Here is a 20,729-nt window from a genome sequence, read left to right on the forward strand (position 1 = left end):
AAGTATGTGGCGAGGCTTAATTAACTACGCTGTATAAAGTGCTTTGAGATTTTCAGATGAAAGGTGCTACAGAAGCACAAAATATTGTTAATAACACCACCAGATCCTGAGTAGTGCAGCAACAAATTGAAACTACAACACTGTTCTTTTCCCCAGTTAGGTATGGCCCTTTGAGTTGTGTCAGCAGTCTTAATCGTAACGATCCCCAGCAATGTAATATGAAGTCTTTCTTTTTTCAAAGTCACTTTAATTTTGTTAATACCACATAGCTCTGAGGATAAGGTCAAGCTCCCACACCATATGTCATGCCCAGATAAGGCTAATCTCAAACGACAGCCAGTTTACAGCTGTGCATAGCTGTTCTGCAATATTTGTTCTGTGTTTAGGCAGTTTCTCTATAGACTGCTTGGACGTGTAGCATAGTAAGGAATGACCAACGGGATTTGGGACCAATATTGTGCATGTTGGATTGACAACCCTAGAGTCCTCTGTTTCTCCAGGGATCAGGTGCAGCACGGGGAGTAAAGTGTAAACTTCCCCATATGACTCCACCCATATGCCTCTACCCTGACCTGGAGTGATCACCTCTAGGAGTGACAGGTGGCATTGATCTCCAAGTCCATTCACTCCATGGCCTCTCTGCTGCTAAGATATGTTGGGCTGTTTGCTAGGAATTGGTCTGGGACACATAATTTGTTCCACACAGATCCCAAAGCCAGGGTAATAACTTTTAGTCATGATTAAGCTGGGCTGGATTTGAACCAGCCAGAGTTTCTTTATTCCACTGCTAGAATCTGAGCCAACTACTCCCCCCAAATTCAGCCTGTCATTAAATAGAAGTGGTAGGAACGCTGACACATATTGTAATAACGTTTTCGCAAATCCAGAACTGCTCCCAAGTAGCATGTAACAGAACAGCCAGATCCCCCCAGCAGAGACTTTGCATAGAGTTATGCCCACAAATGTAAAAGCATAGATGAGCTACATAAAAATACAGCAGAATAGTCATGCATAAAAAAATGCACAGGGCAGGGTGTGAAGGAACTATGAGGAGGGTCAGTTGTCTCTTCTACAACTTCTTACCGCATTTGTGTGCTTGCAGACTGAATCAATAGACGCAAACGCTGAGGCAGTCAGCAAGGATCACTCTCAAGGGACAAAGCTTATACGGTAACAAGAAACCAAAACTGCTTCCCCTGATTGCCTTTCCAAGGGGAGGTGTAAGCTGAGCTGAAGATAGGCCCTTGTTTACTGGGGAGCAGACAGTTCGTGCCCCTGCACCATGTCCCCTTAGTATGCAGGACCACTGAGTTTGGAGGGGGGCTCAGTTGAGCTAAACTGTGACCTCCCCTGTAAAGCCCTTTGCTTAGGATCTCATCTGCCCGCTACTGTATTCCAGATGCAGTGTGTCACCATTCACCCAGACTCCAATGGCATGCCTGCTTGGGGCTGGGGGATCTCCAGGGGGACAGAGGACAATAGGGGAGGTGTCCAGCACTGGGATGTGCAGTTGTGGAGGGTCTGGGAGCTAGTGGATGGGTATGTCCTGTCAGCAGGAGGAGGGGCACAAGTGCTGTTGTGATAAACTGACAGGAGCCCGGGTTCCCCTCAAGCTCTATTAGCATCAAGCAGCTTGTGTTTCACACTGTGTGTCACTGGGGCAATTACAGTCACGCCAGCCCTTCAACCTGTCACTGATGGGCTGGGGCCTCCTCCACCCTGGGGCCTCCAGCCCCTACCAGTTTTGCCTGCACCAGCCCTGATGAGCTAACTTAGTGCGAGTGACCAACCCCCCTGCCCCAAACCTACTGCAGGATGCTGCAGCTCACCATTTCCCCAGCCCAATGGACTTCTGCCTCATCCTGCTTTCCTAGCTCACCCCTACGGACTTCCATAACCTTCCAACCTGACTTCACTGGGAGCTTGGGATGCATGAGGACCATAGGCTGGTTCCTCAGATCTGCTTCCCCTCTCACAGGATGTAGGTAGGCGGGAGACAGAACACTGCCAGGTATCAACCGGCCTTCCTAGGGCCAAATTCTGCCACCCTTGCTCACGCCGATTCATCCCTCACACTGCAGATAGCCTCCCTGTAAGTCAATGCGTATTCTTGCGGAGTGAGAGATTACTCAGCGTTAGAGTGGCAGAACCTGGCCCCTCATCATTAGTGTTCCTCGTCTGCCCTTTGTCATTGCATGCAAGGCCTTGCACTGACTGTATTTGTTCAGACCAACCAGGATGATACAGTCACGTATTTGTCGCCTCAGCCCGAAACACGGGTGGAGGGTTCCTTGCAGCTGAGTCAGGCTCCCAGTGCACATAAAAGAAAAAAAAGGGCGAACGCAACTGAGTCCCAAATCTTGCAGAGCTTTCCAGATGAGTTGGCATGGAAGCACGTATTTGGGAGACTTCGGTCTCTAATCGGAGGCAACGGGGGTGGGGTGGGGGGTTGTTTGGGGTATTAGGGTATGATCCAAGGCCAGTAGAAAGACTATTTTGGACTTCACTGAGCTTTGGATCGGGCCCACACTGAATAAAGACCTCAGGTCTTGGATAATTGTTTGGTACCAATGGTCAGTTTAAAAAGTTATGGGGAGTTAAGGAAAACGGTAAATATCCCCCCACACCCCACCAAGCAACTGGTAACTGTGATTTACTCTCACTAAGGGCCATTCCATCCATTTCAGCTGCCTTGAAAGGCCAAGGGATGAGAATTATCAGCTAAAACACACCAGCCCAAGTTCTGCCCTCAGTTCCTTCCACAAAACCCCACTGAAGTCAATAGTGCAACTAAAGGCAGAATTAATCTCTATGTGGTTTCTTCCCATGCAATAATCCTAGCAGAGGGGTGGGTCAGCATAAGCCCCTTATCTACCCGCACCAATGGACACATGCTTCTGCTGTGCCTTTGTAGCACTGCCCATGTACAGGCATCAGCATTTTCCTATTTTAGTAGTGAAGGAATAACTTTGTGCTACACTCAGCGTGTCTCAAAGCGGAAGCAGCTTGACATTGGCCTTGAAATCCACAGACAGCTTGTCACCCCGGTTGAAACCCTGAACACTTTACAATAAGTGGAAGTCGATTTGTAATGGAATCCCCTTTTGAAGTGCCAGAGGCCCTCCATGTGATCACCAGATTGGTTTGGTGTTATTAATGTCACTGCAATAAATACCAACAAGAATTGTCAGCATTGGTCCCGTATCAGAACATATTGCCCCACTTTTCTTTCACCACATGTCTGTGCAGTTCTGTTTGCCGTCCCTATCAGTCATCAGAAGAGAGCTTAGGGACAAACTTTTTGCCTAGGTGAGTAGCTATGTAATAAAAGCCGGACATCATGGCAGCTGTGGCATCGACAACGAGTGAGCAAGTGCCGCCAACTCCAGCGGCCATATCTTTGAGGACGATGGGAACGGCACAGAGAGTGTCCAAGGGGAAAGCCAGGATATGAAGGAAGAGTCCAATGGGGACGCTGAGAATCCTGTAGATGAGGCTCAGGGTGTTCTGGAAGATCCGGACAAAGCCCATGATGATGTTTGCTGCGACCTTGGCCACGTCCCTGGGGATGTTCACCAGCACTGTGCTGATTTCTTTGCCATAGGACACCACTCCGTTCCATAAGCGGTGGAGTCCGCCCATTGCAGTGTTGCCGAGCTGCTTGACGACATACCATAGGAAATAACACGTGTATCTCACCACCTCCACCAACACATAGCCGATGATTCTCAGCAGCTTGGTGAAAGGGGCCGCAACGATGCCGGCTACTCTTTTCAGCAGGCTGGCCTCTTCGCGCTTGTGCCAGCCGACTCTCCCGGCCGTAGTTTGCACTATGGGCTCTTCAGACTGGATCTGGTTTATGGTTTGCAATATAGTTTCCATTTTCTCCTGGCTTTGGCTGCCTCCCCCACAATTGCTCTTAAACAAGTGAGCTCCTGAAGGAAGCTGCTTCTGCAGCTCTTGCACAGACAGGTCTTCTATACTGTTTTCACCACTCGGACGTTTCAGAAAGCCCACAGACCATACCTCGGGAGCATCACAGCAAGCTGCCAGCCAGAGAAACTCTGGTATGGACACCTTGTCTTTAACTCTGAGGCTGGATGGAACAGCACCTGCAACAAGATACAGGCGAGCCCCGTTTTCACAATGTGGGGCCAAAGCTTGCTCTACTATATTCTCAACGTCCTTGTGCCAGCTTTCACTGAGAGAGGGAGTCATAGGGACAGCATTAGTAAGGGTGTATGTGGCTAGCTGGAAATCATCTTCATTGAGGGAACTGGGGTTTAGCTGCCCTCTCTCATAACCAGAGTCCACATAGTCTGTGGTCAGGGCTTGGTTTGCGCCAAGGTTGTTCACTGAGCCAACAGCAACAGCTTCATGCACCATTTCCTCCAAGTCATTTCCAGGATCATCTATCTGAGACACAAAAGAGAACAATTACTGGATGCGGCTTACCTTGCTGCACACTATGAAGCTACATTCAAAATATGCATGGAAATGCACTTATAGCTCGCCCACTGCGACACCCCGGTCAACAGATGATATGAATCCATCCATCTTTTCTATTTTTCCTGTAGCTCTTCAGATTAATAGATATATGGCCAGAAGGGATTTTGATGATCTAGTCTGACCTCCTGCATAACACAGGCCATACCATTTCACCCAGTAATTCCTGCATCAAGCCTGTTATTTGTGGTTGAGCTGGACTACAGTATATATTTTAGAAAGCATCCCGTCTTAATTTAAAGACTTCAGATGATGGAGAATGGAGCACATCACTTGGGTGCAGCAGACAGCATACAGACCCTGTATGTCCCCAGCTATTCTATGGGATCAGGGCTATAGGTGTGGTAAACTCATTTTTGTAATTCCTGTACTAGGAACTCTTAGCTAGTAACTCCTGAACCAGACATCCTTGCATGGAGTCTTACGTGGAGTGACAATGGAGTCGTGCAAGCAAATTAACAAGCTGTCTGAGCAGGAACGCAGAGTACTGAGCATAGTCAAAGCAATGTCTGCCATGTTCTTTCCCAGGATACTACAGCTCTATCTGTTCATCCGTCATTCTTTCTTGACACGTCCTACATCCTTCTTTTGGAAATTTAAACTGCAGGGTCCAAAGTCTGTCCCAAATCATGCCCTAGGCAGCCCGAATGGCCAGGTGTCTTTTGTATTTAGACAGGCTTACTTGGGCAGGATGGTTCCAACAGTTTGTGATCTTAGCATCTTATACACATGTTGCCTCATCTGTCTCTTATTTCATTTCTTAATTGACTTATTTAAGCTAGAAGTATTGTACATAAAACATAGGCATTGCCATAGGGATCAGATCGCTGGTCTGGTTAGACCAGTATCCAAACATGCCCAGATGATTCAGAAGAAAGTGCAAGAAGCTCCATGGAAGGCTGATATGGGGTAATTTCCCCCCACCCCTCCCCGAGTGTCTCACTCTTACCCTTCATAGTCAGAGATTGGCTTAAACTCAGAAGAATAAAGTTTTATATTCTTTCCAAAATTTGTATTAGCATTAGCTATTACAGGTAGGTGTTCCTGTTATCCATATAAATGTCCAATCCCTCTTTCAATCTTGCTAAATTCTTGCTCCTCAGTGACATCCTGTGGCAATGAGTTCCACTGTCTAATTGCAGGTTATGTGAAAGTTCCTTTTATCATTTTTGAATGTGCCACCTTTCAACATAATTGTTCTTGTGTTATGAGGCAGGCAGAAGAGAAGTTCCTGCTGTACTTTCTCTACGCTATTCATTATTTTATATACTCTTATCATGTCCCCCCTTAGTCATCTCATCTCTAAGGTAAACAACCCTAATCTTTTCAATCTCTCTCCATATGAGCATTTTTCCAGGCCCTTGATCATTCTTGTTGCCATTGTCTGACACCTAGTAGTTCTGCAATATCCTTTTTGGAGACCAATACACACTGTTACAGATTAGGCCATATGACTCATTTTGATGCATTATAATATTTTCTGTATTATTGTCATCCTGTTCTTCATGCAACCTAACATCTTGTTTGCTTTTCTGATTGCAGCCTTGGTAATGGGCAGAAGTCTTCACTAAGTTGTCCCCAGTATACCCAGGCCTCTTTCCTGTGATGAATTTTGTATGTGACTGGAATGATAGAGACAACACATAGACTCCATCATGTGTCATTACCAAACAGTGAGGGGTACTGTATACAGAACATGTGGCATGAACTTAATTTTCCAAGCACAGCAGTTTGTGAATGCAAAACTTCATAGTTACGAATCAGGTAGCTATGTGCAGCTGAGTATGTAGGCCACCAATTGTCTGCATTAGATGTGCAGCTGCAGGATTTGGGGTTCAATTCACTTTGAACATTTGGTCATTTGTTCCAAGGGTAAAAATATCAGAACAGGCAGTTTATGCTGCAACTGTCAACACTGGCAACCAGCAACATCTTTCCTTGATGCCTCCCACTATTATTAGTCTTTTCATGCAGCCGTTATATTTGACACAACCTCCAAGTGCTGCAAGTGCTCTCTTTCTCTTTAACAGAGCTCCAGGAAGGCAGTCTCCAGCACCATTTCAAACGCAGATACAGGCACTGTTGCAGAACTCTCGTGGGCTGTAACCCAGTCAAAATTAAGCTGCGCTCATTTAGTGTGCGGACACCTATAGCTGTCTTTGGCACTTGCCTGGCCCCCATTACCAGAGTATCTGGCACCTCACAATCTTTAATGGAATCTCAGTCTTTTTCAGGTCCCTTCTTGAGATCTGAAGAAGAGCTCTGTGAAGCTGGAAAGCTTCTCTCTTCTACCAACAGACGTTGCTCCAATAAAAGATATTACCTCACCCACCTCATCTCTCTCATATCCTTCAACAACGCTACAAACAATATTTAATGTACTTATCCTCACAACACCCCAGTGAAGGAGCTACCATTTTACAGGCAGGGAACCAGTCTAATAGGGTTGAGAGTTTAGACTGCATGCTTACATTTTATTTTCTTTTGATAACCACTCTGACTTTTTGCCTATCACTTACAATCACTTAAAATCTATCTTTTGTAGTCAATAAATGTGTTTAACTGTTTATCTTTACCAGTGAGTTTGCCTGAAGTGTTTGGAAATCTGCTCAGATTTACAAAGGCTGGTGTATGTCCACTTTCCATTGATGAAATGGTGAACCAATTAATAAACGTGCACTGCTTGTCTTGAGCAGTGCAAGATGGTATATTCCTGAGGTACAAGGCTTGGAGCTGGGGGGATTTGGCTGGTGCCTTTCTCTGTGTGATTCATGAGTGGCTCTGGGAACATTCATACAATCTAGCTGGGTGTGGGGCTCCACATGAGGTTGTGCTGAGTGATAACAGTGCCTGGAGGGGTTTGCTACTTGTCACTATCAAAGCTCTGTGAGAGACAGCCCAGGATGGAGAGTTAAGGGGGCACAGCAGTCCCACTGTCCCAAGCTGCACCCCGGGGATCCTGTCACACACCTCCAAAGTAAAGTAAGGCTATTTTAATGCTGAATAACAGCATCCACACAGGGGATTTAATACAGTTTAACAAATCCACTTCAAAGTCACACGTTTAGTTAATTTGGACTAACTTTCCTGGATGTTCCTGTGTATATAAGCCTTAGTGACTTTCCCAGGGTCACACAGGAAGTCTGTGGCAGAGCAGGGAATTGAACCAGGGCCTGCTAGCACACAAACCACTGGACCATCCTTCTTCTCTATAAATATACTCCATTAAAAATCCTGACTGCTGGATCACTGCACATCGCATGGCTAACCAAATGTGATAAATGAAGGGGAGGGACAGGTCCCTTTTATGGACACCCACCCAGCCAGTAGCTATAAAATCCCTCTGAGTAGCTGTTCTCTAATTGCTCTACCTGTAAAGGGTTACAAAGTTTCACTGCTATGCATAGGTAAAAGTGGGCACCTGGCCAAAAGAGCCAATGGGAAGGCTAGAACTTAAAAAAATTGAAACAAGACTCCCCTTTTGTTTGTCTGTGGTTGTTCTCCTGGAGAGAAGGGACAGAGCAGCTATGCTGTAAGAAGCTTTGGGACAGGTATGAAAAATCATCAGTATCATACCTAGAAACTACTCATTTAAAACCCCAGATATGTAAGTAGATCAGGAAATATCTAGGAAGATGAGATTAGGTTTATTTATTTTAATTTTTTATGGCTTGTGGATTCCTCTGTGCTAACCACAGGTGCTTTTGTTTTGCTTGTAACCTTTAAGCTGGACCTCAAGAAACTATTCTTGATGCTTAATCCTTGTAGTTGCTCTTTATAAATCTAGCAATAGCCTGAGTTTCCAGATGTATTTTCTTCCTTTTGGTTTTTTTTATAAAATTGAGCTTTTTAAAGAATAGAACTGGATTTTTGTGTGCTAAGAGGTTTGTGCATATGTTGTTTAATTAGCTGGTGGCACCAGCTGATTTCTTTTGTTTTCTTTCTCAGCTTTTCTCTGGAGGGGTGTGGGTGAAATGACTTGAAGATACCCCACAGGAAGGAATTCCCAAGTGTGCCTTCCTGGGTTCTCAAAGGGGTTCTGCACTTGGGTGGTGGCAGCATCTACCAATCCAAGGTCAGAGAAAAGCTGTAACCTTGGGAGCTTAATAGAAGCCCGGAGTGGCCAGTATTAATTTTTAGAATCCTTGTGGGTCTGCACTCGAAGGGCCAGAGTGGAGAATTAGCCTTGACATGTTTTTTGTTTTGTTTTTGTTTTTTTCAGTAAGACTTTTTAATGCTTTACAGGTAGAACAATTAGAGAACAGCTACTCTGAGGGATTTTATAGCTACTGGCTGGCTGTCCATAAAAGGGAGCTACCCGCCTCCCCCCCCACACACACACACTTCATTTATCACACCACCAGTGGAAGCTATTGACATTCCTTTTATGTCACATCAAATTATTATCTCTGTGCTACTTTTGGCAAATATTTCTCATACATCCCTGAAGAAGCAGACATGTTACACTGGAGGAGTCAAGTGGCGATCCAAGTTACATCATGATCTATTACAAAATTTCATGGGATAGCTCTTAGTCGCTCCAGAGTAAAAAAGAAGTCACTGTGTGATACTTCACTATATCTGTGTGTGTACCCTATGCACATAACTGTGTTCATACATGTATAACGGTCATGTCTGTGTGCATATGGCTGTGTACATGTCACTCATGAAATGACTTAGATGATAACTGGTGTCACCACTTTTCTAGATGTGTTTGAGGGCTGTGTGCTGTTCAGATTCCCTTAGGAGCCCCAGTCTGACTCAGCATCGCACAGAACAATCTCTAATATCATCACTATTCGTCTTCACTTTCTACCTGCATGACTCATTGTCAGAGCGAGTGCTAGGCATAATCAGACAAAGCAATTGCTTAGAGCCCTGAGCAACTCAATGGGGCCCCTTGTTTGCTTTTTATTATGTGTGTTGTGTGTGTGGAGGCCCCCAATGGGTTAGCACCACCTCTGCTCACTGCTACACCTTTGTTTGCTTATTTCTGGAGAGACAGAGGTCTGATCTGCAGTGCACTGCAGCCCTATACTCGTAAAATTACGTTGCGCAGGGGTGTGAAAAATCCACCAAACTTCTCCTGCCAACATAGCTACAGCCTCTTGGGGAGGTGGATTAACTACACTGGTGGGAAAGCTCTCTCCCATCGGCGTAGAGTGTCTTCATTAAAGCACTACGTGGCGCAGCTGCAGCGTTTTAAGTGTAGACTTGCCCAGACAGTTGTAGAAAAATCCACTCACTTGCTCCTCAGTGTTTTGATTCTTAGCACTGATTTTCCAATTACAGGTCTATTTGCCAATTTGTGGAAGGTGTTTTTCTTCACTTCCTGTCCTAAACAACCGTGTAATGTTGCCACACAGTAGTAATCAGTTGCTTTCTTCCACCACGGAGGTGGCTGCATTTCAGTGATTGTTGAATGGGATGCCTGTATATATGGTAGTTGTAAAGTGAAAAACCTGGTACGTGATCATATAATTAAAGACTGTATCATGATGCATGTATACAAAGCAGTGTGTGTGTGTGTATTAAGGTTGCACAGGCAACTTAAATTCTGGCATTTCCTAACTTTTAGTATTTGACTTTGCACCTTTAACACTTTCTCAGTACATTATGTAATGTATGGCAGTATCACTTAGGGGACTCAACCAGGGCAAGGTCCTATTGTGCTAGACACTGTATAAACATATAGTTAATGACATCCCCTGCCCCTGAAAACTTATAGTCCAAAACCCAAGACATAAGAGAAGGATGAAACAAGTGAGCAAGGAGGGGAGGACAGGGGAACAAAAATAATAGGGTGCTTTTGCATTGCCTAGCTATGTGCAGAATTTATGGCAAGATCTTGTAGTGCTTTAATGGAAAGTACCATGAGAATTGCTTCAATACTACTACACTGCAATCCCTTCTCAGGCACAGCTCCCACCAGTGTTAAAGATCAGATCCTTGGGTCCCCGTTAAAGCATTGCTTTTCAAGGATTTCCATAGATAAGGCTTTTTGTCTGGCAATCTCTGCTCCTTCATTAAGCTGTTGTTGATATTGGGGAAGCTGTTTTGTCTATACTGACCTAGATCCATATTTGTGTTTAAATGGTCCAGTCTTTTAAATAGGAACAACAGTTTTGATTTAGGGAACATTTGGAGGTTGAAAACTAAAAGCAAACCAAAACAACAAGCAAAAGTGAAGGGAATGGGCCTTTTAAATACAGGCAAATGGATCTGGTTAGACAGCGAATGTAAACTGGATTTCTCTGGTCTAGCACATTTCACAGCAGCTCAGTACAGGGAAGAAAAATCTAAAGCTCCTCCTTTATCTCACATCATCATTGATCAAAATCAAGCAGGGCTCACTGGGGCCAGATTCTGATCTCACAGACACTGATGCAAAGCTGGAATAACTCCATAGCAGTCAATGGCGTTACACTGTGTGAAGTCAGAGCAGCTAAGAGTATCAGAGGGGTAGCTGTGTTAGTCTGTACCCATAAAAACAATGAGGAGTCCGCTGCCATCTTAAAGACTAACAGATTTATTTGGGCATAAGCTTTCATAGGTAAAAAACCACTTTATTTCAAACCCTGATTTTTGGGTATATAGTAGAACCTCGGAGTTATGAACACCAGGGATACGAACTGACCAGTCAACCACCACGTCATTTGGAACCAGAAATAGGCAATCAGGCAGCAAAGACAAAAAAATGTAAAAAAGGAAATACTGTATAGTACAGTACTGTGTTAAATCTAATCTACTACAAAAATAAAGGGAAAGTGTAAAAAAAAAAAGATTTGACAAGGTAAAGAAACTGTTTAACAGTTTCTGTGTTTAATTTAAATGAAGATGGTTAAAAGCAGCATTTTTCTTCTGTATATTAACATTTCACAGTTGTGTTAAGTCAATGTTCAGTTGTAAACTTTTGAAAGACCAACCATAACAATTTGTTCAGAGTTACAAACAACCTCCATTCCCGAAGTTCTACTTATTATAAAATAGTGACTGGCCCGGGTAATTCAGTGTATAATGCACAGGGATGCAGTGGTTTCTCAAATTGCTGCACTTGCTCAGGAATGACAGGTTTATAATCGGGGCTGATGAGAAGAGTGGACCAAGGGGAAGACCCCTGTGAAAGTGACTAGATTTTTGAAACAGGAAACCTAAATATTGTGGCAAGGAAGTTTTAGCAGCTGGGAGTGAGGCTGGTCACTGGGTAACAAGGAGGTTTGGCTGCTGAGTGGATGCGTGTTTGGGGAGGGGGTGGGTGGCTGGGAGAAGGGGATAAGAGGGCTTGACCATTGGGTGCAGGAACAAATTCAAGGTGCTTAGCGTGAGGTATGTAGGAGGCTTAGGTGCTTGAAAGAGGGGACACAGGGAGATATGGCAGCTGGAAGTAAGGGTCAGGCTGGGTACGCTTGTGCCTGGCTGGGGCAGGAGGGCTCGGCAGCTGGGCAGGGCACCTTCCTTGTTGCTGTGTTCTGCTGCCTATGTGACACAGTTGGCAGATGTTGTTCTCTTGTCTAGGTCCTTTTGAACCCACAACTATTAAAGAGTCCTATGCATTATTCAGTTTGGTAATTACATGGCTTTAAAGAGGCTTTTCTCTTTTTCAGGTGGCAGGTGGCCACCTTTGACCGGCGGCTATGTAAAATGGAACAAACGCTAGATGAACAGCAACAATGAACACCGGCTACAGTGACAGAGAGGAAGGATGAGCTTGTGGCTAAGACAGGGGCGCAGGATAGCCAGGGGGCGCTGGAAATGTTTTTATAGTGGGGGTGCTGAGAGCCATTGAACCAAACTGCAAACCCTGTATATGATGGAAACCTCTTCAAGCCAGGGGGTGCGGCAGCACCCCCAGCACCCCTAGCTCCAGCACCTATAAGAAGAGCTGGGTTCAATTCTAGTACTTGCAGTGTGACTTTGGGCACGTCATTCAGTCTCTGTGTGCCTCAGTTCCCATCTGGAAAATGAGGCAAATAGCAAGTCCCTTTGTATTTGGATTGTAAGCTCTTTGGGGCAGGGGCTGTCTCTTATTGTATGTTTGTACAGTGCCTAGCACAAAGGAGCCATGATTTTAGATGGGGCCTCTAGGTGCTACTCTAGTACAAATAATAATTGTCATTGCTGAGTTGTCTCCCTTAATATGCGCCAGATTTGCTTTAGCTGAATAGATCAGGTTATGTGCAGTATTATCCTACACTTACTAATGAAATACCTTGAATACTGCAAATACCAAAGTAAAGTTCTTTAGCTCTCTTAGGCCACTGGTAAGGATTTAAGGGTGAGCACTAAAACATAACAAGGAGTCAGCTAACCATGCCAAGTGTCAATATAGACAAGAGCAACAGACACTCAGGTAACATTTTTTTAACTGAATTCCCCTGCCTTGACTGAAAACTTTTATATTGTAGGGCACTATGCTACACCTCTTTCCAGCTACAGTATCCACAACAGAGGGACACAAAGAACTGCCATAACATCAACTGTGTGAATCACAAATGTGTGCTTTATTCCAGTGCAATGAAGTTAATGAGCACTTATCAGCTACTGGATCGGTGCTGGCAATAGAGCAAACATCAACTTGTCACTGAAATGTTTAACCCTATGAGCCACAGCCAGTGTGTCCCTCTGTGTTGTGTAATAACTACTAGGTAGCTAGCTGGATAGTTTGCAGTGTTATGGTTGTGTTGGTCCCACGATATGAGCGAGCCAAGGTAGGTGAGGGAATATCTTTTATTGGACCAACTTCTGTTGGAAGAGACAAGCTTCTGAGCTTCACAGAGCTCTGACAGACCTGAAGAAGACCTCTGTGAAGCTTGAAAGCTTGTCTCTTCCACTAACAGCAGCTGGGCCAATAAAAGATATTACCTCATCCACCTTGTCTCTCTCAGATAGACAGATAGATCTGGTGGTTTAAAGGGTGAAATCCTTCCTTTTCTTTTTCTTTCTTTCTTATTCCATTTTGGGTGCAATGCCTTTCAGTTTTCATTGTAAGCACTTTGGGACAAGAGACCATGGATTTGTCCAGAGCTGAACCCAAGAATAAATACTATTTCTAATACATTAGTGTCTAGAAGGATTTCACAGCTCCCTGACTTCTTTGTAAAATTCCATCCCCAACAGTCCAGGATAACTACATGCCTTAACCCTTGAGAAGATTTGCTTGACAGCTATTGGGGAGATTGACTTACCTGCGGTTCAACCAGCCAGCTCTCCTCCGCTCTCTGAGCTGCTTTTGTGTATTTAAAAGCGGAATAAAGAGGGGTCTTGTCCTCCGTGCTGTAGAGCGTTGCGAAGCGTGGCTCTTTGTTGTACTGCTGACAGATTTTCACATGGAAAGACTCCGTAAATCCTTCTGGTGGGGTTTCTCCATAAAAGAACTTATTGCATTCGGCAAAGCCAGCTTCATCCACTCCAACAACCCTGCCCTGGGAAAAGCCAGGGAAAGCAAAGATGCAAAGTGAAAATAAAATTGACATCTTCATGGTCCACTGCCTGGAACCGAGAGAAGCCCTGTCTGTCTCTGCTGGATACGATGCAGGACCTGTGCTCTGCGTAATGCACTGCAGTGAAGCCAGAAAGCGACTGGAATCTGGGTGTAGTGTACAAGGGAAATGAAATATGAAACCGCAGCCGTTCCCTGCAGGGAGTGAGAGCTTACTGCATAGAGCGCATTATGAAACTGAACACGTGCAGGGCTCTACTGACACACGCCACACAAACAAATGACACGGGCACCAGATCGCTCCCAACGCTCAGAGCTCAGGGCTAATTCAGTGCAGGAGGGAGCTCAATAACTGTTCTGGTTTCTTTGTTGCCCATCATCAGCTGACCAGGCTGGATCTCTGCTCAGAGCCACAGGATGTGTGGAGGAGGAATTCTCTCCAGGGCTCCAAAGGGGCTGGGGCAGTTCACCGTAATGCCAACCCCAGCACCCCTGAGAGGCGGTAGGTAGCATGCCCTCTCCAGCCACATGCTGGCTAATGTGTAGAGAGTTAGCAGGGGCTTGGCACTACCTGGAGCCGACTCCTCTTTGTCACTTTCGCGGTGGCTATCCCTCAAAAGCTACTTGTGACCTGTGAGTATGATGCTCCCCAGCCATGTTATGCATGGCTCTGATGTCAGGTTGCAGGAAGAGGTGACCTCCCTCTCCCCTTTTGCACCTGTGCAAGGTGAACCACAGTCGCTGGCCCTTAATGCTGAAAAGCCTCAGGCCCAAAGGTCTCGCCTGACCATTGCAGACTAGGACTGATTAACCAAAGGCAGAAATACAAGAGAGTAGGAGTTGTAGGTGCTCAGCACCTCTGAAATCAGGCCCCTTTAAGAGTCTCTGGTTGGATACACCAGAATTAAGGGACCCATCATCAATGGCTACTTTTGAATATTTTGGCCAAACCTATAGAACCAGAGAAAACGGTATTTAATGGGGAAACAAACTGGAATGAAAGCCATTCATCACTGTCTGTCGTGATTTCACCTGCCCAATGGGCGTCTGTATATGGCACCTTGGTCAGTCCCATTTTTGCCCTGTGTGGTCAACTGGGTAAAGGGGGAGACTGGCCTAAAAATGCTTCCATTGGAATCTTCCTGTCATTGCTCGGGAACTGAAGGGCTTACAACAAGAGAGCGATGCAAATAACTGTGGCCCCATAGCATCCATTCTGTAAGGCTGAGAGGGAGCAGGTCAAATCCATCAGCAGCTGAAGAAGTGGCTTTTGATGAGAGGGGCAATGGCTGACAGGTAGGAAAAGGAAGGGTTTGGGAGCATGACAAGAGATGCACAGAACTGAAAATGAAGACGAGGTGTGGCATGTTGACACGAAGTGTGACCACCTGGCTAGGGGGATGGTGGAAATGGAGAGAAAAGTGGAAGAAGGTGAAACAAAACTGCCTGCAGGCAAGGAGGCAGAATCAGACGCAGCGACAGACTGGTCATTTTCAGAACAATGGGCGTAGAGAGCATCAGGTGAGAGCCAAGACAATGCATGCTTTCCTGCTGGGGGAGATGGATGGACATGGGTGGGTCTGTTGGTAAGTCCCTCACCAAAACATCAGTAACATACAGATCAGGTCCCACTTAAATAGTATTTTATGCTGTTATAGCAACCTCCAAACAAGGATCTCAAAGCGCCTAACCCTCACAATCCTCCTATGAAGAAGAGAATGATTAGCTCATTTTTCAGAGGGGGAAACTGAGACATAGAGAGGCTAAAGTGGCTTGCTCAAGGTCACACAGGAAATCTGTGGAAGAGCTGAGAATAGACCAGCTTTAATGATGAGCTTCACCTACAAGGCTTCCCTTACACAGGGAGATGACATCTAGGAGCAGTACCAAAGCAGGAAAATCTACTGGCACCTTTACTGTGATATTGTCCAATGGGGGAGCCAGAGGTAGGCTGAGAAAACAGTCTAAAGAACAACAGGAAATGTAGTAAATGGGTTTGTTTTGTTTTCAGACATATGCCTGGTTACCCAACCCTGACAGAAAGTGTTAGTCACACTCAGGAGAGATCATGGAAAAGCGAATGCAGATACCGCTCGCCTGAGCCCAGAAAAGCAGAGAATCGGCTTCAACTCAAAATCTGGATAGAAAATCTGCGAAAAAGCACCTGGGAAATGAAGAACTGAAGAACTGAAACCAGACATGAGGTGTTAGAGTTTGATTAAATGTCAGGCTTACACGTATACAGATGGCACAGGGTAATGTTTTCACAAGCGCCTAAGGAGCCTAACTCCCATTTTACTGGGCACCCAAGTGCCTAAGTCACTTTTGAAAATGGAACGTAGGCTCCTAAGTCACTTGGGTGCTTCTGAAAATGTTACCCCTAATAAAGGATGAATAATATAGGCTTCAGTACAAAACCCCCTGAGGGAGGGTCCCCAGGGAGGTGATGGGACGGGATGACAAAAAGGACTAGCTGACATGGACAGGCCTCTCAGTTGTTCTCCAGAGTTTCAGTTTTCAGTTAAAAAGCCTTTAGCCGAACTGGTTGCGAAGAAAACTGTGAACATGTGACCTGAGTGTAACTGACGCAGAGACGACTTCTGCATGAGTTTGCAGAGAGTGTGAACTGCCCCATTCATTTCACTGGGCACTAACTATATGCCAGTGATGATGTCAACATTGTTAATTAATTCACTACTCCACAAAGCAAGGAAGGAAGGCAAGGAAGTATCATACAAGGAAGAGCAACACAATCTACTCTGAGGTCTGGTCTACACTACAGAGTTAGGTTGACACAAGGTAGCTTACGTCAACCTAACTACGGAAGTTTCTGCACTTATATTTCACACCAGCCGACAAAACAGCCTCGCTATGCCGACTTAATAACTCCACTCCATGAGCAGCATAGAGTCAAGGTCAATGTAGTTAGGTTGACGCAGTTTCAGTGTAAACACTGCATTGGTTACCTCGACTGTTACCGGCTTTCAGGAGCCGTCCCACAGTGCCCCACACTGACAGTACAATCAACACAAGCACTGCTGGTGAGGACGCACACTGCTGACACAAGGAGCAAAGTGTAGACATGCACAAGCAATGTAATTACTGTGGCGGCTGTATGCCAACATAAGTTAGGTCGACTTAATTTTGTAGCGTAGGCATGGCCTAAGTAACTGCTCATTTTGAGGAGGCCTCACAGAGAGGACATAACTGGATTCCTTATCATTGAATCATAGAATATTAAAGTTGGAAGAGACCTCAGGAGACATCTAGTCCAACCCCCTGCTCAAAGTAGGACCAACACCAACTAAATCATCCCAAAGGAGAGGCTCAGCTTTCTAAAGTTTGGGGAATGCTGGTGTGCAATTTGTTTTAGTACTAGGATATCTGTTGTGTTCCCTGATTGTGGAGCCATATGTTTGTTTCCTGTGTGTAAGACAAATAAATTCAATTAAATAACCCACAAGGCAAGAGGATATTCCTTTTCACAGCGAATCTGATTGGCTCTATAGTACCAACCTGATCCTGCATTCTCAGGCCCCACACATACCTCATTAGGGCTTCAGACTTTCAGTTTCAACTGATAAGCACTGATACACTCCCAAGCCAAAAATGAAATTGGTGGTTATCCAGTAAACACTTGAAAAACATGAGAAATGGTTATTTGTATCTAAGAGCTTGTCTACAAAGACCAGTAATTCATACTATGTGGGTGTGATTTTTAAACAGCACAAACGTGCTGTGCATTAATTGGTCTGTGTGGACCGTGCTGTTGCATATTAAAGGTTCCCTAGTGCACTTTAACATAGTGCTGTTACAACTCATTGCAGTACATACAACGAGAAAGCCCCCAAGCCCTCCAATTTTGGGATATTAACACAAAACTCAAAAATTGCTTAAAAATACCCCACTCCCCATGAAATTAATAACCCCTGTAAAATGAAGTACTATACCCAAACTAATGTTTCTAAGAAAAGGACATCACTCAAAGTTTGTACAAAATGAAAGGGACGGGCTTAAAAAATCCAAATCTCTTGGCAACAGCAAAGCTGCCTGGCTTGCCTTCCTTCATTCCCAAAGTGAGCTTCTCTTCCCTCTCTCTCTCCCTCTAGACTGGCCATGAATTTGTCTCAAATAGTTTATTTTTTATTACCTGATTTTAAACCCAACTAGTCCAGCTGTTTACTGAAGCACACTCAACACTGACTGCTTTTCCGACCTGCCACCCCCTTCCCCCCTTGTTATTGCATGGGGCCCAGTCCTTTATATTTTTTGTTCCAACTGAGCAGAGAAAAATTGGAGGAGGAGAAAAGACCAAGGGCCAAATGCCCAGGTGGTGCATTCCATTTACTTGAGATATAGCAGCTGCAAATTTGGCCCTGCTTGTGGCTCTCCCAATGCACATGCCCCCAGGTGTCAGAGGGCACCTGTAACTGCATGCTCATTATCTCGTGGGTGTGGGGGAAAGAAGCCTTTTTTAAAAATTAGGCTCGTAACAGAGCCTGGGGGAAAAACTGTTTTTGTAAAATAACATCAGCCCCCCTGCTGAGACAGGGAGCAAAGCAGGAATGTAGCAGGGTGCATTCTGCTCCCACTTCCATGCACCACAGAAATCTGCTCTGACTCCACTGGTTAGGTCGTGCCATTTATTTATGTTCCCTCCACCAACACCTATAAAGTTCTGGGTGGAAGTATTATTTACTGCAGCCCTTGTGTCATCAGCCCACTCCCCCAGGCCCAAGAGAAGAAGAGCGCTCCCTTCCTTGATATCGGACTGAAATGAATCTGGATTCAACTAGCTGTGCTCCTGCCCCCTCAACACTTCCTTCCTGTACCTTTTTAATCTATCCTCAATTTATAGGCTAATTAATCCTCTAGCACCCACCCCCTCAGCCTGATTAGCTAATTGCATCCCAATCCCCAATCAGATTGCTCTGTGGGGTCTAATTAGTGCCAGAGTGATCAGAGGGTTGGCTCATTGGCTAGCTTCCAGCACTCATAAGGAGTAAAAGGACTTTGGGTGGTGATAGTACTAAAGGGATCTGGGAGGCAGGGGCGGCTCTAGCTTTTTTGCTGCCCCAAGCACGGCAGGCAGGCTGCTTTTGGTGGCATGCCTGCGGGAGGTCCGCCGCTCCCGTACCTTCCATGAACCCGCCGCCAAATTGCCGCCGAATCCGGTGGACCTCCCGCAGGCATGGCACAGAAGGCTGCCTGACTGCCGCCCTCGCAGGGACCTGCAGGGCGCCCCCCATGGCTTGCTGCCCCAGGCATGCGCTTGGAGTGCTGGTGCCTGGAGCTGCCGCTGCTGGGAAGTGGAAGTAGCAGAGATTATAAACTCTTTGGGGGTAGAGCAATGGTTTTTCAAACTGGGGTATGTGTATCTCTAGGAGTACACAAGCTGTTGTCAGGGGGTATGCGAGGGAATGAATTTTATTCAGTAAGACTTGGCAATCTAATCATAGGTAAATTATGATCCTGTTGCAGATGGAGGTACGTGGTAGACTACAATATTTAGAAAGGGATATGCAGCCTAAAAAGCTTGAAAACCACTGGGGTAGAAGCTATTTACTCTGTGTTTGTGCAGACCCTAGCACAGTGAGGTCCTGACTGGTTGAGACTTCTAGGTGTTGCCACAATATAAATAATAATGAAAATAAAATGGGAAGGAGTAGAAATGAAATAAGCATTTCTCTGCAGGATGGAAAGAGAGCACACTTAGAGCTGGTCTACACTATGGGGGGAGATCGATCTAAGTTATGCAACTTCAGCTACGTGAATAACGTAGCTAAAGTTGACGTATTTAGATCTACTTACCACGGTGTCTTCACTGTGATGTGTCGACAGGAGACGCTCTCCCATCAATTCCCCTTGTGTGTCTCGTTGAGGTGGAGTACCAGAGTCGACACTATACTAGACACGATAAATCGACCCCCACTGGATCGATCGCTGCCCGTCAATCCAGCCGGTAGTGTAGACATGCCCTTAGAAGTAGTGGAGCATGTTGGCTGAGGCACCTGAGCAGAGGGGTAGGACTGGGCTAGGATGTGACTTGGGGATATAAACATCTTTTATTTTTAAGTGGAATTCAGATGTATGTATCCTGGGGCATTTTGCTTGTATGTTGTCTATCTCCTATTGTGGGTCTGTTTTCTTGTCTGGTTAGATACTAACTAGCCTTTTGGGGCAGGGACAGCGTTTTCTTATGTGTTTTTACAATGACTAGCACAATCGGGCCTGATTTTGATTGGACCTTTGCTCACTATCACAATCTAAATATGTAACATAATACATCTTGAATAATTAATAAAACCCATAGGCTAGCATTATTCATGACTTGATCACAGTCTGTAAGTGCCTACCTGGGTATGTAGATTTCAAATAGAAGAAAAATCTCCAATCTAGCAGACAAAGGTATAACAAGAGCCAGTGGCTGGGAGTTGAAGCTAGACAAAGTCAGACTGGAAATAAACTGCAGGCCACTAACAGGGAGGGTAATTAGCCATTGGAACAATTTAGCTAGAGACATGGTGGATTCTCCATCACTTGCGATATTTAAGGCTGAGTAACTTTCTAAAAAACTTGACTGTAGTTCAACTAGAAGTTATGGGCTTACCATAGGAATCACTAGGTGCAATTCTGTGGCTTATATTACCTGGGAGACCAGACTAGATGATGTGATGGTCCATTTTGACCTAAAAATCTATTTAGGAGATTCAGACTCCAGATACTTTACTTCAGTGTATTGCTATTATGTATTATTTGTTTGTTGTTTTATTTTATTACAAAA

The 20,729-nt window shown here is 45.1% G+C and overlaps 1 protein-coding gene across 1 annotated transcript; it reads right to left on the reverse strand.

The window, feature by feature from the left end:
- Positions 1 to 226: 226 nt before the first annotated feature.
- ENDOD1 (endonuclease domain containing 1) lies at positions 227 to 14,142 on the reverse strand. The gene is made up of 2 exons (XM_005309164.5): positions 13,692 to 14,142; positions 227 to 4,416 (listed from the first exon to the last, which is right to left on the reverse strand). The coding sequence occupies exons 1-2, from the start codon at positions 13,983 to 13,985 to the stop codon at positions 3,268 to 3,270; spliced, it is 1,443 nt and encodes a 480-aa protein (XP_005309221.2). The 5' UTR covers positions 13,986 to 14,142; the 3' UTR covers positions 227 to 3,267.
- Between the last annotated feature and the right edge of the window lie 6,587 nt (positions 14,143 to 20,729).

This window comes from Chrysemys picta, chromosome 1, assembly GCF_011386835.1.
Source record: "Chrysemys picta bellii isolate R12L10 chromosome 1, ASM1138683v2, whole genome shotgun sequence".
NCBI classification, from domain to species: Eukaryota; Metazoa; Chordata; order Testudines; family Emydidae; genus Chrysemys; species Chrysemys picta.